This window comes from Phodopus roborovskii, unplaced genomic scaffold (assembly GCF_943737965.1).
Source record: "Phodopus roborovskii unplaced genomic scaffold, PHOROB, whole genome shotgun sequence".
NCBI lineage: Eukaryota > Metazoa > Chordata > Mammalia > Rodentia > Cricetidae > Phodopus > Phodopus roborovskii.
The window spans coordinates 4,798,031-4,810,381 of NW_026126583.1; the positions used below are offsets into that span (position 1 = coordinate 4,798,031).

General features: G+C 36.6%; 1 protein-coding gene across 1 annotated transcript in view; it reads right to left on the minus strand.

The window, feature by feature from the left end:
* Positions 1 to 12,351, minus strand: part of Relch (RAB11 binding and LisH domain, coiled-coil and HEAT repeat containing) — an 81,392-nt gene that overhangs the window by 41,547 nt on the left and 27,494 nt on the right. The window contains exons 9-11 of the mRNA XM_051203917.1: positions 10,937 to 11,012; positions 9,890 to 9,985; positions 4,268 to 4,380 (exon numbers count right to left, since the gene is read on the minus strand). Of these exons, the coding sequence (XP_051059874.1) occupies positions 4,268 to 4,380; positions 9,890 to 9,985; positions 10,937 to 11,012 (285 nt within the window). The remainder of the gene's footprint in view (positions 1 to 4,267; positions 4,381 to 9,889; positions 9,986 to 10,936; positions 11,013 to 12,351) is intronic.

Consider the following 12,351-nt stretch of genomic DNA (forward strand, 5'->3'; position numbering starts at 1 on the left):
CAAGACAAATTAAAAAAACAAATAAGGAGTCAATTTTTGAAGTAAATGTCATTATTATACATCACAGCAACCCTCTGCTCACCACAGTCCACACAAACTAATATGTACATAAAACATATATTTCCATTTATTTTTAATTGCAGTACCAAGGACCAAATCCAGGACCTCATGTTGTCTGCGTTACACTGTAACCCAGGTTTTGGGGAATTGTGCTACACAAATCCCCTTTCACTTATTGCACCCTTTGTTTCTATTTCAGGGTTTCTTTCTGATTTTTCTATTTCGTTTATTTTCCCTCACTTTAGGAGGCCAGGTAAATCTTAGTTAATAAAAGGAAATACAATGAAAAATTCTGTCCCCTACTTCCTCATGAGACATTTATAACAGCCGAGGCTTTTTGTACCAACGATTATGTATGTATGTGTCCCACAAATGTTTGATAATTGCAGTTACTCAATTCTCTTAGAAAGAAGCCATATAGAAAAAGCCAAGTATGATGGGGCATACTTGTTCAGGGGACATGGAGACGGGCAGATGTGTGTGCTCTCTGGCTAGCCTGTTCTAACCAAGGGTCAGGTCTGGAGCTCTAAGTCATTGGTAGTGCAGTGGCTGGTCATGTGTGAGTCCCTGAGCTCCATCCTGAGCCAACAAAAGTAAAATCACGAATTCTGCCTGAGGAAAGTGCCCACACTGCCCTCTGTCTAGCAAACATGCACACATCCTGGTCACAGTCATTGACACAAATATTTTAAGTACTTAAAGTATTTCTATATGATATACATGTCCAGAACTTGAAATCAAGTACTCCTATTATACTAACTACGTCTAAACATGGAATGGAAAAAAATGATAGCTCTGAAATGCAGTTCAAAACAGAAAAGATCAGACGGCCCAATACATTATTAATAGCGTTGGAAGTAGTCTGCTATAACAGTAAAAAAGTAAGACAAATCATCAAATTAATTAGCTAGAAATAAGGTATCATTTATGGTTGTTGTCAAAGAACTGCAGAAAGCAGCATCACGGAGAAGAAAACTAGGTTTTTCTGAGATATTGTTAAATAAGTCTGAGATAACTAAAGAGAAATAAGAGGCTACCTATCAAGTATATGCTGACATATTTGTCTAATTTAAATTTATATTATATAATAATATGGACTATGGTTATTGGTCTTTTGTAATAAAATGTTATATTCCTGTAAGAGGAAAACAAGTAGGCAAAAACACTTTATTTCTGATGTGAAGGCTTGGCCACCAGGTGGCAGTGGTTATATTTTAAGTTTTGTGTTGCCTGCCTATCTCAAAGGAAAAAAAAAAAAAAAAAAGCCTACTGATATTTGAAACTTATGGTTTAAAACATGTACTCAGTTTTCAGTAGTATTAAATCTATAAAGCCTATAGTGTGAATTTGAAAAACTTTGCCATTTTACCTTTTCTTTCTGGGTATCTTGCTATTCTAGACTTTTCCTTCTGATATTTTTATGTTCCTTTCTGTTTTATAATAGCCATCAATTCTTGATTTCTTTCAAGAATATCAAATGTTTATAAATGTTTATGTAATAAATTATTTTTCAAGGTAGAATGTTACTGTGGATTTTATTATGACAGTTATTAAATTTGTAGCCATAATACAAATAAAGGATTGGTTTTACACATATATCTGTCACTGTACGATGCTCATAGTATACTGATAAAGGATTAATTTCATTATGACATTTCACACATGTATTACGCTCATATTTACTGTGAATTTTCAAAATCACTGCCATGCTCATTGTATAGTGAATTTTATGGGGACTCATGATAATTCTTTTTCTCTAGGAAGAAACAGTCTTGCTTTGAGATGCAGGAAGAAGCTACAAAATAGTTTTATTCCTGAGACGCTTTAGGCATATGAAGTTCTTACTCTTATGGGCTATACTGACTCTAGAATTGCCTTTTCTCCCTTTTTCAGTACTTGGTTTTCCTCTTTCTTTTTTCATTTTGAGACAGGGTCTCTATATAGCCCTGGCTATTCTGGGATTCACTATGTAGACCAGCTTGGCCTCAAACTAACAAAATTATCTGCCGCTGTCTCTTGAGTACAGGATTAGTCACGTGATTTCACTTCTGCTTTAGTACCTAATATCTTCACAACGAGAGTGAGTTATTTAAAGAATTTGAGATGGCCTGCAAATCCACTAAGATGAAAAGGTAGCCATGTACTTTCTTGGGTGGTTTCTGGTCTTTTTTGGCTTATAGGATTTTACTAAAAACGCCATAATTTGGTTGAAAGGATGCCACTTATATCTTTCTATGTCTTCTGACTGGCAAGCATCTCAGACTGTGGACTAAAGGAGGACAGAAACAACTAGTTTCCTTACACAAACAACGGCTTCCTGACTTAGTAGCTTCTGACTAATCTTAAGGCAGCTCATACTTCCTTGATTGGTCCAGTAGTGGCTTTCCTAATCTAGTTCCATTAAGGGCTATCTATTATTTCCCAAGTACCTCTTTCTTACAAATGCTCACTGCTCAGACTTTATTCCCCACACCCCAAGTAGTTTATGTCTTCACAGAAAATTCCAAATTGAAAGAAATATTCTTGAAATGGCAACTACTTGCCACCTCAAAACAGAAAATCTCTCTGAAGATTAAAAACAAATCAAGAAAACTGAGTCTAAAGAAAGGTCTAGAGACCTACAAGACTGCTGCCAACTAACAATATGAGCAACCGTGGAAAGGCTACCATAAATGCCCTTCCCAGACAGTGAGATCAACAACTAACTTATCCACCATCATGAAGCCCTCATCCAGTATCTGTTGGAAACAGAAGCAAATACCCACAACTAAACACTGAGTCGAACTAGAATCCAGATGCAGAGGGAGAGGACAAGACCAGGTTGCAGAAACACATAGAGACAGCTGACCTGAACAAGGAGGAGCTAACAGGCCCCCAGACTGATAGCTGGGAATCCAGCATGGGACTGACTCAGGCCCCCCCGAATATGGGTCTCAGCCAGAAGGACTGAGCAGTCTAAGGGACCTCAGTGGAACCAGGATGTATCCCTGGTGCACAAAAGGACCTTGTGGACACATCCCCCATGGAGGGACACTGCCTTAACCCAGAGACAGGAGAGAAGTCCTAGTCCCTACTTCAAAAGACTTGACAGATTTACATGACCCCACCTGGATGGCATAGCCCTACATGTGGAATTGGGGTGGGAGGATGTGAGGGGAGGGTGGTCAGGGTGCATGTGAGGGGGAGAGAGGCTAAGAGGGAGGGAGGGAGAGGGAACTGGGATTGACATGTAAAATAAAAATAAATAAAAAAGAAATCTAACGTAAAAAAACAAAAAAACAAAACAAAACAAAACAAACAAACAAAAAAACAAAACAAAACAAAACAAAAAAAAAAAAAAAAAAAAAAAACAAAAACCAAATCAAGATACTTGCTTTCTGCTAGAGCATTCTTTTCAAAACAAGGAAAATTCTGAAGAAGTAGAACCTATCAAGGTTTCTATTACTACTTGTTTTTCTATGTCTTAGCACTTATCCAAAGAAGCACCGAGAGCACACGTTGGTAGATAAGGCTTGGTTTCTACCTAGGGAGAGTTCATGTTGGTAGATGAGGGCATGAGAACGCTTGTGGGATCACTGAGTAGGACCGGTTTTCTCAGGTCACCTTACTACAGCTTCTTGTATTTTGCAGACAAAGGAAGAGCTGATAACCTTATAGCACGAAGGAGAACACTACAAGATTTATGGTATTTGCTCTATCGTCTTTATAGCAAAAGTCTCTGCTATAACCTAACCACTGAGCACTATGAGATGCCTCTGTACTAGAAATAAGGAAAGAATACTAATAGGTTTGAATTAATAGAATTTTCAGATCAAAATATAACATAGTTTTTGTAATATCTGTTAGTACATACATGTGTCTAGAGTCAGTAGGGGCTCTCAACAGGATTTGTACATACTTTTCACAGCTAGGTTTTGCTTATTTCCACAGGTTTAATTTCTCAGAGTGTTTTCCCTCTTAACTGTTTATTTGTTGGTATAAACTGCCGGTTCCTTTTAAAAAAGGGGGTGAACAGAAGGAAAGGAAACTAATGACAACATTATTGAGGTCATTCACATAATGGTGGATACACGATGGGCGAGCTCAGCACACTGAATTGATACTGGGAAGAAAAGGAAGGCCTGTAGATTAATTAAATCAGCAGATATGATGCTCATTAAGAAAAATTAGCATGTCAGCACTGCATTTGCTCATCCTGTACACCCACCTCTGCTCATCATCTGGCCTCTTGATCAAGTTGAAAAGTATATGGAGAAGCTGGTCTCTTTCTTTCGGTTCGGGGTGCAGGCAAGCTGTACACAATATGAGGGGTATCAACTCCTAAAGAAATACGAGGGTAGAGAAATTCAAAATAAAAATACACTGCAGTGTATCCTACTTTTTTCTTCCACCTCAACAAACAGAAGAACAGCATTATAAAATCTATATGCTTATTATACAGAAGGATAAACCACAGTGTACTAAAATTATTTAAGGTTCAACTAATCTTCCTTTCTTACCCAGTATTACCTAAGGACCCACAGCTTTTTATACCTTGTGGTATAATGTCCTATCAACTGACAAACTGGTACAACTTTATATTGGAAGTGTTTGAAATTTCTTGCAAAAGTTTACTTTTTTTTTTTTTTTTTAAGCATCAAAAGTTAAAAAAAAAAAAAAAAAAAAGAAAAATCAACAAAAGGAAACTTTTCCCTGGTGCAGGGCATCCATCTCAATAATAAGGTACTTACTTAGCTGGCACATATAAGGCCTTGACCTCCAACCAGCACTACACATATCATCTCCCAACAACAATAAGAACAACAAAAATCCCAAGTCAAAAACAAAGGCAGGTAAACAAAAATCAAAATAAATAAAAACACAAAAATTCTTCTCAAACAAAATAACAAAAATTCCTTTCCACACATACAAAATGTGCTTCTCTTAGAAGGAGCTATATAACCCAATAATTCTCTACCCTTCATATTTAATCCAATGTCCAATTAAAAAGACCATTGCTGGTGCAGACAAGTGGGTATTACTATTGAATGTAATTAGAAATATTTGATATTAAACTCAAAATTAAATTATATTTCACTGCACATTCACCATGGAGAAGTAACAAATATTTTATAGGAATGTAGCGGCCAAGTTTCTTTTTCATAGAAATGCATGAAATTAAAGCTGTTCTACATTTTCATCAAGACAATATTCTGAACCCTGAATATATTATGTTTTTTATTTGAGTGGATTTTCAAATCTAGTGGTTAAAAAAAGAAAAAGCTCAAAAGTGGAAAGCTATTTTTGGAGAGAAAATGCTCTAAACAACAAGTATTCTAAAGAAACCACTAGAATATATTATGACGTGGAAGCCTGGGAGACAGCCTCTTCCTCAGACACAGTGCTGACAGAGACATTGATAAAAACATTAGGAGTGGTCTGGTCACAGAAACGGCCGGCACAGACTGAAACTGGAATTTGACCCGTTAAGCTGGGTGGTTTACAAATAATCCCTATTCTTTTATCTATTCCTCTCCAAGTCTCTGAAACATGAACATATACAGACCTGGAGATTAGTGTTCACCATTTTCTTCATTATATAACCATTCACAAACTGTTGGCATCATTCCCAATTCAGGAACTCTAACCCTTTAAAAACTTTCATTGTAATTCTGACTGCTATATTTAAGCTAAATTTCTCTAAGTTGATAGGCGACACTTAGAAATATGTCTTTGAGAATTTTAATTTAAATGTATTGAAAGTAATACAGTAATACATGTTATTTCTAAACATTTAAGGATTGTTTTTTACAAAAAAGTAAAATCATAACTACCACGGTTAATAAAATACTTATAGTAATTATGACTCTAATGATATTAAATCTAAAAGGTAATTTCCTCCTTATTTTAGGAAAAGTATCCATATTTTTCAATCTCCCCCACCCCATTTTCATTTCGTGTGTGTGTGTGTGTGTGTGTGTGTGTGTGTGTGTGTGTGTGTGTGTGGTATCCTCCTGAATTGCTCTTCTATACTATTCTTTGAAGTAGAGTCTCCCAATCAAACTCACTCTGCCTTCCAAGGCTTGAATTATAGTTGAGCTGCCAGACCAGCCAATATTTATGTGGGCACTGGAGATTCAAACTCTGATCCTCCTGTGTTCTTGTCAACTGAGTCATCCTCAAACCCCAATCTCTCCCTCCCTACTGTGTGAGGGTGTGTGTGCGTGTGCGTGCGTGCGTGCGTGCCTGCCTGTCTGTACTTGCCATAACAGTAAGTGTGGAAGCCAAAGGACAACCTCTGGTGTTGGTCATCACCCATGAGACAGTGTCTCACTTACTCACTGTTGTGTGAGAGTCATCAGCTTCTGGGGATTTTCCTGTCTCCATGTCTCTCTACAGGAGAGCTAAGATTATAGCCTCATGTACTACTGCATCTCTTATTCCTCACCCCAACCCCTCAAGATGGGTTTTCTGTATAGTTTTGACTGTCCTGAACGTGTCTGCCTCCTGAGTGCTGGGATTAAAGACATGCACGACTGCTGGCTCTGCATCTGACTTTTAAATTGGTTCTCAGCATCCTAATCCAGGTTGTCAGTCTTATAATGGGAATTATTTTATCCACTGAGCCATCTCTTCAGTCCTATGTGTCCATACTTTAAAGTGTCAAAATCTTAAACATCTTCAAAAATAATTTTTTTAAACTTGTGTGCATATATCTGTATGAGCGTATGTATGTAAGGTGTGTGTGTATGTGTGTGTAGAGACCTGGAAGTGGATCCCTTACATCTGGAGTTTCAGATGGCTTTGAACCACCTTTTGTGGGTGCCAAGGAGGGACTTAGGGACTCTGGAAGAGCAGCAAGTGCTCTTAAATGTTTAGCCAGCTCTATCCCCAATTTTAAATTTTGTAAAACCCAAACCAAAAGAAACCTTAGACTATCACATCAATGTGCATTTGTGCTAAAGAAGAGGAATAAGCATGTAAAAAGGACCACAAAGTAAACAGTCGGATGTTGTGGAAAGGGGCATGATACAGTAAGGAGACACCAGGAACTCTTATACAAGCACAAAAATGTTCAACAAAACCCTACTGTCCAATCAGCAGTACATTAAAAGGATTATAAACCGCAAAAGGGCTACACTTCAGCAAGTCAAGAATAATGAACATAAAACCAATATACCACATACACAGAACAAGGACATTAAATTTGGTCTTATGCTTCTCTTCATATGTATTGATGTGAAAACATGATTTTTTTCTGTAGGGCGTGGCCTGGCCATTCCCATCTCAGAGGGCTGGAAAACTTGCATTATGGCCCAAGTCTGGGGCGTTGGGGCTAGCCACTCATGTGTTTTGAAGCAATACATTAACATAGATAAACTTTTTTAAAATAGAAAAAGATAGACTACCTAAACCCTTTTCTCAGTCCCACATATAATTTTACTAACTTCTAATGTATTTTTTTTTTTCAAGTCCTTTGACCATTTTTAATTGGACTGTCTTCATATGTTTTAGCTGTAGAGTAGAGGTCTTCATATATCCTGGTTATGAAACCCTTTCCACTTATGTTTTTTTTTTCCTTTAACTATAATGCTAGTTGTGGGGTTTTATTTTAATGACCATTATCATGTTAAGGATATTTAATTCTGAGGTCTAATGTGTTCTTGCTTTATTGTCAAAGGGCATTAAATTTGTCTTATGCTTCTTTTCATATGTATCGGACAGTAGGGTTTTGTTGGACATTTTTGTGCTTGTATTCATAGGAGTTCCTGCTGTCTCCTTACTGTATCAGGCTACATACAAAATTCCTGCAGTCTTGGACAGCTCCATCCCCAAGGAACACTATATAAAGCCACCTCCTGCTCAAGTCTTTGCTGCTTCTCACCCGAGCAGAGGCAGCAACCCTCTGGTGTCCTCCCAACAGATGTCTTCTGTGACTTTGTGCTATTTCTTGGCTCCTGACTGCCAGGTTGTCTTTCCCCTCAGAGCTGTAACACTTACACTTACTAAAAAAGCCTTAAGCCCCGTTTCTAATGTGCTATGTAATCAGCTAGGATATTAGTATGATTATCAGCTGACTACACTTTTAAACCCTGCTTATGCTGAAAAAAAGCACATAAAACTTGAGAGATAAGAAAAGCCTCAAATGCCAATTCTTTAATCACAAGAGCTCTTTAAAAAACGGACTTAAACAGGTGAAATATTAAAAATAAATTAAATGTCAGTGATATATTAAGTTTTGCTTCTTTTCTCCCTCTGGTGGTACTAAGGATTGAACTTAGAGCATCACAGCATATGCTCCAAGGTTTTGTCCTTTTATATCCAGGGATTTATTTTAGGCCAAGCTAATATACTTTATTATTTACTAATATAATTTTGAAAAAATACAACTGTAATGAATTGAATAGAACAAGATAAAAAGAAGTAGAGGAAAGAATTAGTTCTTCATAAACCTACAAGAACATTCAATAGTTTTCAAACATAAGAAATTTAAAATCAGAAAAGAAAATTTAAAATCAGCCAATGAAAGTATACACAGACAGTATCTGATTATTGATGATGCAAAACTATAAATACTTCATGCAATACAATCAGATTTTAGTTATAGAAGTGTTTTATGCTAATGTGGAAAAAAGGCAAAACTAATTTTACGACAGTCAGGTTTGGTCACACATAAAGATTATATTAAGGAAGGACAGTAAGTGGGAGGCAAACAGTAATTCATAACATGGATAATACAAGCAGAGAAAGAAAAAGAAAAGCTCAAACAACACCCTGCCAGGCAGAACCGCAAAAACAATTCTGAAATTGGACACTGATCCTTCAAGATCTAGAAAACTTCCATATATATTATTATCTTACAATAATTTAAAATTATTTAAAATAAAACCATCAGCAAGAATAGTTTCTAAGCTTTTTTAAAATTAAAAACATCTATAGGAATGAAAAATTTTAAGTCCTTTTTTTACATTAAAAATACTATAGGAATTAAAACTTTCAAAGCTCTACATACCCTTTCTTGAGGATCAGCACTAATTTCTTTTGCTTAGATAGATAACTAAGGTCAAGTTTAAATGGGTTTTGCCAATGCATTATGTACCTATCATACTGTAGGTCCCATAAATAAAATCAGTGATAAACATTAACATGATAATGGTAAAATGCATACATTTTCATCTTTTAGTGGCTAAACATATATGTAATAATAATAATTTATAGCTATATGGATAACTTCCTAATGTGCTCCTGGCTAATGGTCTAGATCGCATGTACTAAAATTTCCTTGCACCTTTATCTAGGATATTTAAAACATCTGTCAAGAATGCAAACACAAAACTTAAGAAGGGACCTTAAAAGATTATTATAGTTACTATCATGACTATCCTATCATTATAAGAATTTATTGTCAATCAAACACAATAAAACTAACATTTCTAATAAGCAATTACAAATGCATTTGGGGAAAATGCTACATTATTATTTATTAGTCTGTTAATTTTCAATGAGTGTCAACTTCTGCAGATATCAAAGACATCATCAAAAGAACAGAAGAAAGTCAATTAGTGTTTGGACAGCATTCATGACACCTAAATGGACCTACAGTAATAGCACCGCGAAAGCTTGTAATAATGCTGTAAGCAAAATTGGAAACCATGGATACCATGCAGTTTTACTGAACTCACCTGACAGAGGTGTAAAACCATTTTCTAGGAGCAGAGACGCATGCACAAAAGTAAGAATATGATTGCAAGTAACAGACTTAACAAAATAAAAATATAACACTAAACTTCAAAATGGCAAAAACGCACCACATGATGGGACTACTGGGATGGGAATATTTGTGTCTTACCTCTCTTTTTGCCAACAGCACATTAGGAACAATGTGTGGCAGGCAGCGTCCCAGCATTAACATGACACTCTTTTCACTGTCTGCGATCCTAGACACCTAGAAAACCAGTTAAATGGTGACTGTGGATGACTCCCGTGCATAAAGGCAGGTAAATGTTCCTACTCTGGATCTTGTCTCTTCGGATGTAAGCACACACTCTAGCATTATAGCTCATACTGAAAAGAACATGTCATTTCTGTGGGGCCATCACGGGTAAACACACTAGGAAAATGGGGTAGAGTTGGGTATGAGGGATAATTTATTTATTTAATGTTTATGATACCGGGACTAACACACTCTAAGCAAGTGCTTTTATACGAGGCTACAGCTCTAGCTGCTAAGAAGGGGAACACAAAAACTTATTTATCTTAGCAGCTAGGGACATAGCACACTATAATAACCATGGTGGTAACAATGAATTGAACATTATAAATTAGCTCATACAGAGGATTTATGATTTCGAATGTGTCCAATACCAAATGTAGTATCCAAAATGATAGATACTAGTATCCTGTTTCAATGGATCCTTGTACATTGATATATCTAAGCATGTACACTTCTACATGCCAGGAAAATGAAATATTTATTTAAAAGATAAAATGCCAATTAAAGCAAAAATAGGGTTGAGACTTGGGGGAAGGCCTGCTGTATTTCAGTTCTGGGAAGAAGGGATAACCCAGAAATGGGGCCTCTTCAATGATTACTAGTTTTTTTTGCTTTTTTTCCTTAAAAAAATAAAAAAAATCCCTAAAAGGGCAACAGCTTGTATAGTGAACTGCATTAGTAAAGGCCCAAGAAAGCTACCCTGATTTTATAATGAAGTATGCTAGACTGAAAATGACCCAATAACCAACTGCCTCACTTACCGTTTAAAATTTTAGGTACTATTTCTTAAAGAATTACTTTTAAATAATAGATTTTTTTTTTTGTATGAAACCCAACTCTATAAAAAAACAATCAGCCCTAAAACAGTAGAGATGTTTTGTGGAAGCTGTGCTATAAACTCACCTCTGACCCTAAACGGCTATCTGCAGACATTCGACAAAAAGAGAGTAGTGCTTGGTGGAAAGCTGGAGACAATTTTCTGCAAGAAAATAGTGGACAAAAAGGAGATAGGACTCAAGAATTAGCACTGTTATCTCAGGAGGAAGTAAGCTGCATATCTGCATTAGCAACCCACATCCCTACACTAATCTTACCCCACAAATGCTGTCCAGATTTCTCAGCCACCAGACTTGATAGATGGAGAATTATACAAGACAAGAACACTACATATCGCAAACAGCCTGATGCCATACAGACGAAATGTCCCTCATATGTCAGTGGATCAAATACTAAGTGATACGGCGATTAATACTTATAGGAAATATTTCCAAGATCTCAAATGAGTACTGTCTCCACCCTCCATTTCCTATCTCTTCAGAAAGGCTGACAAAGATTGAACAAGAAACAAAGCCGGAAGGCACTACAGTTGTGCCGATATATAACGGTTCAACTTTAACCTGTATAAAAACTATACTTTTCTGTTTAATAAGAAAAGTCAAGCCTATCTTTGTTTCTAAAACGTCGAGTCTATGTAATAGTGCTGACAAAGTTGACTATGAGCTGCTGGTGTGCTTCATTTACAAAGACAAGGCTAATACCCAAAACTCACCAAAAGCACACACACCAAGTTGTACCCAGTAACTTCCATGATTGCCAAGTTAGAGAGATGTGCCAAGGCTTGGACCCTTAACTCTCTTAGGCACAACCCACACCCTCTAAAAGGACGGGCCACATCCATTTTCTTGTTCAAACTAGAAACCTTAAACCAGTTCTTTCTCTTACCTTCACTGGATTCATTCCTTTCTCTTTACTTGGAACCCAACACACCTTCCACTGTTTTAGGAATCTTGTAATTCTGTTCCTTCTATTTTCATTCCTAATGTTCTTTACCCACTCAGCCTTTGCTTTCTTTACCTAGTTAACTCTTACTTCTTCAAATCTTAGATGACATTTCTTCAATCAAACCTTTCCATTTGATAACTAGTTGGGTGCTATAATTACATGTTCCCAAGGTAAGACCCTTCTCTATTTTTCAACTTTATAATTCTTTCACTCACTCTCACACCACAATGTTTGTGCATGAAAGAATTAAAGTGTCTCACTCACCAATGTATTCTTAGAAGCATTGCCTGGCACACAGGTATTAAGTGAATATGACAGCATCTACCTTCAGAGGACCAAAGAGCTACACGGATGCTCTTATATGGGAGGACTTCACAAGTGCTACTACTGAGCACCACAATATACATTTCCATGATTTTATGTCATCCACATTGGAACAAATATACCTCAAGGATTGCACACCTTATTCCAATTTTGTGAGCTCCATATACGCAACGATAATTATATCTAACAAGTACAGAAGGTTGTCACTCATG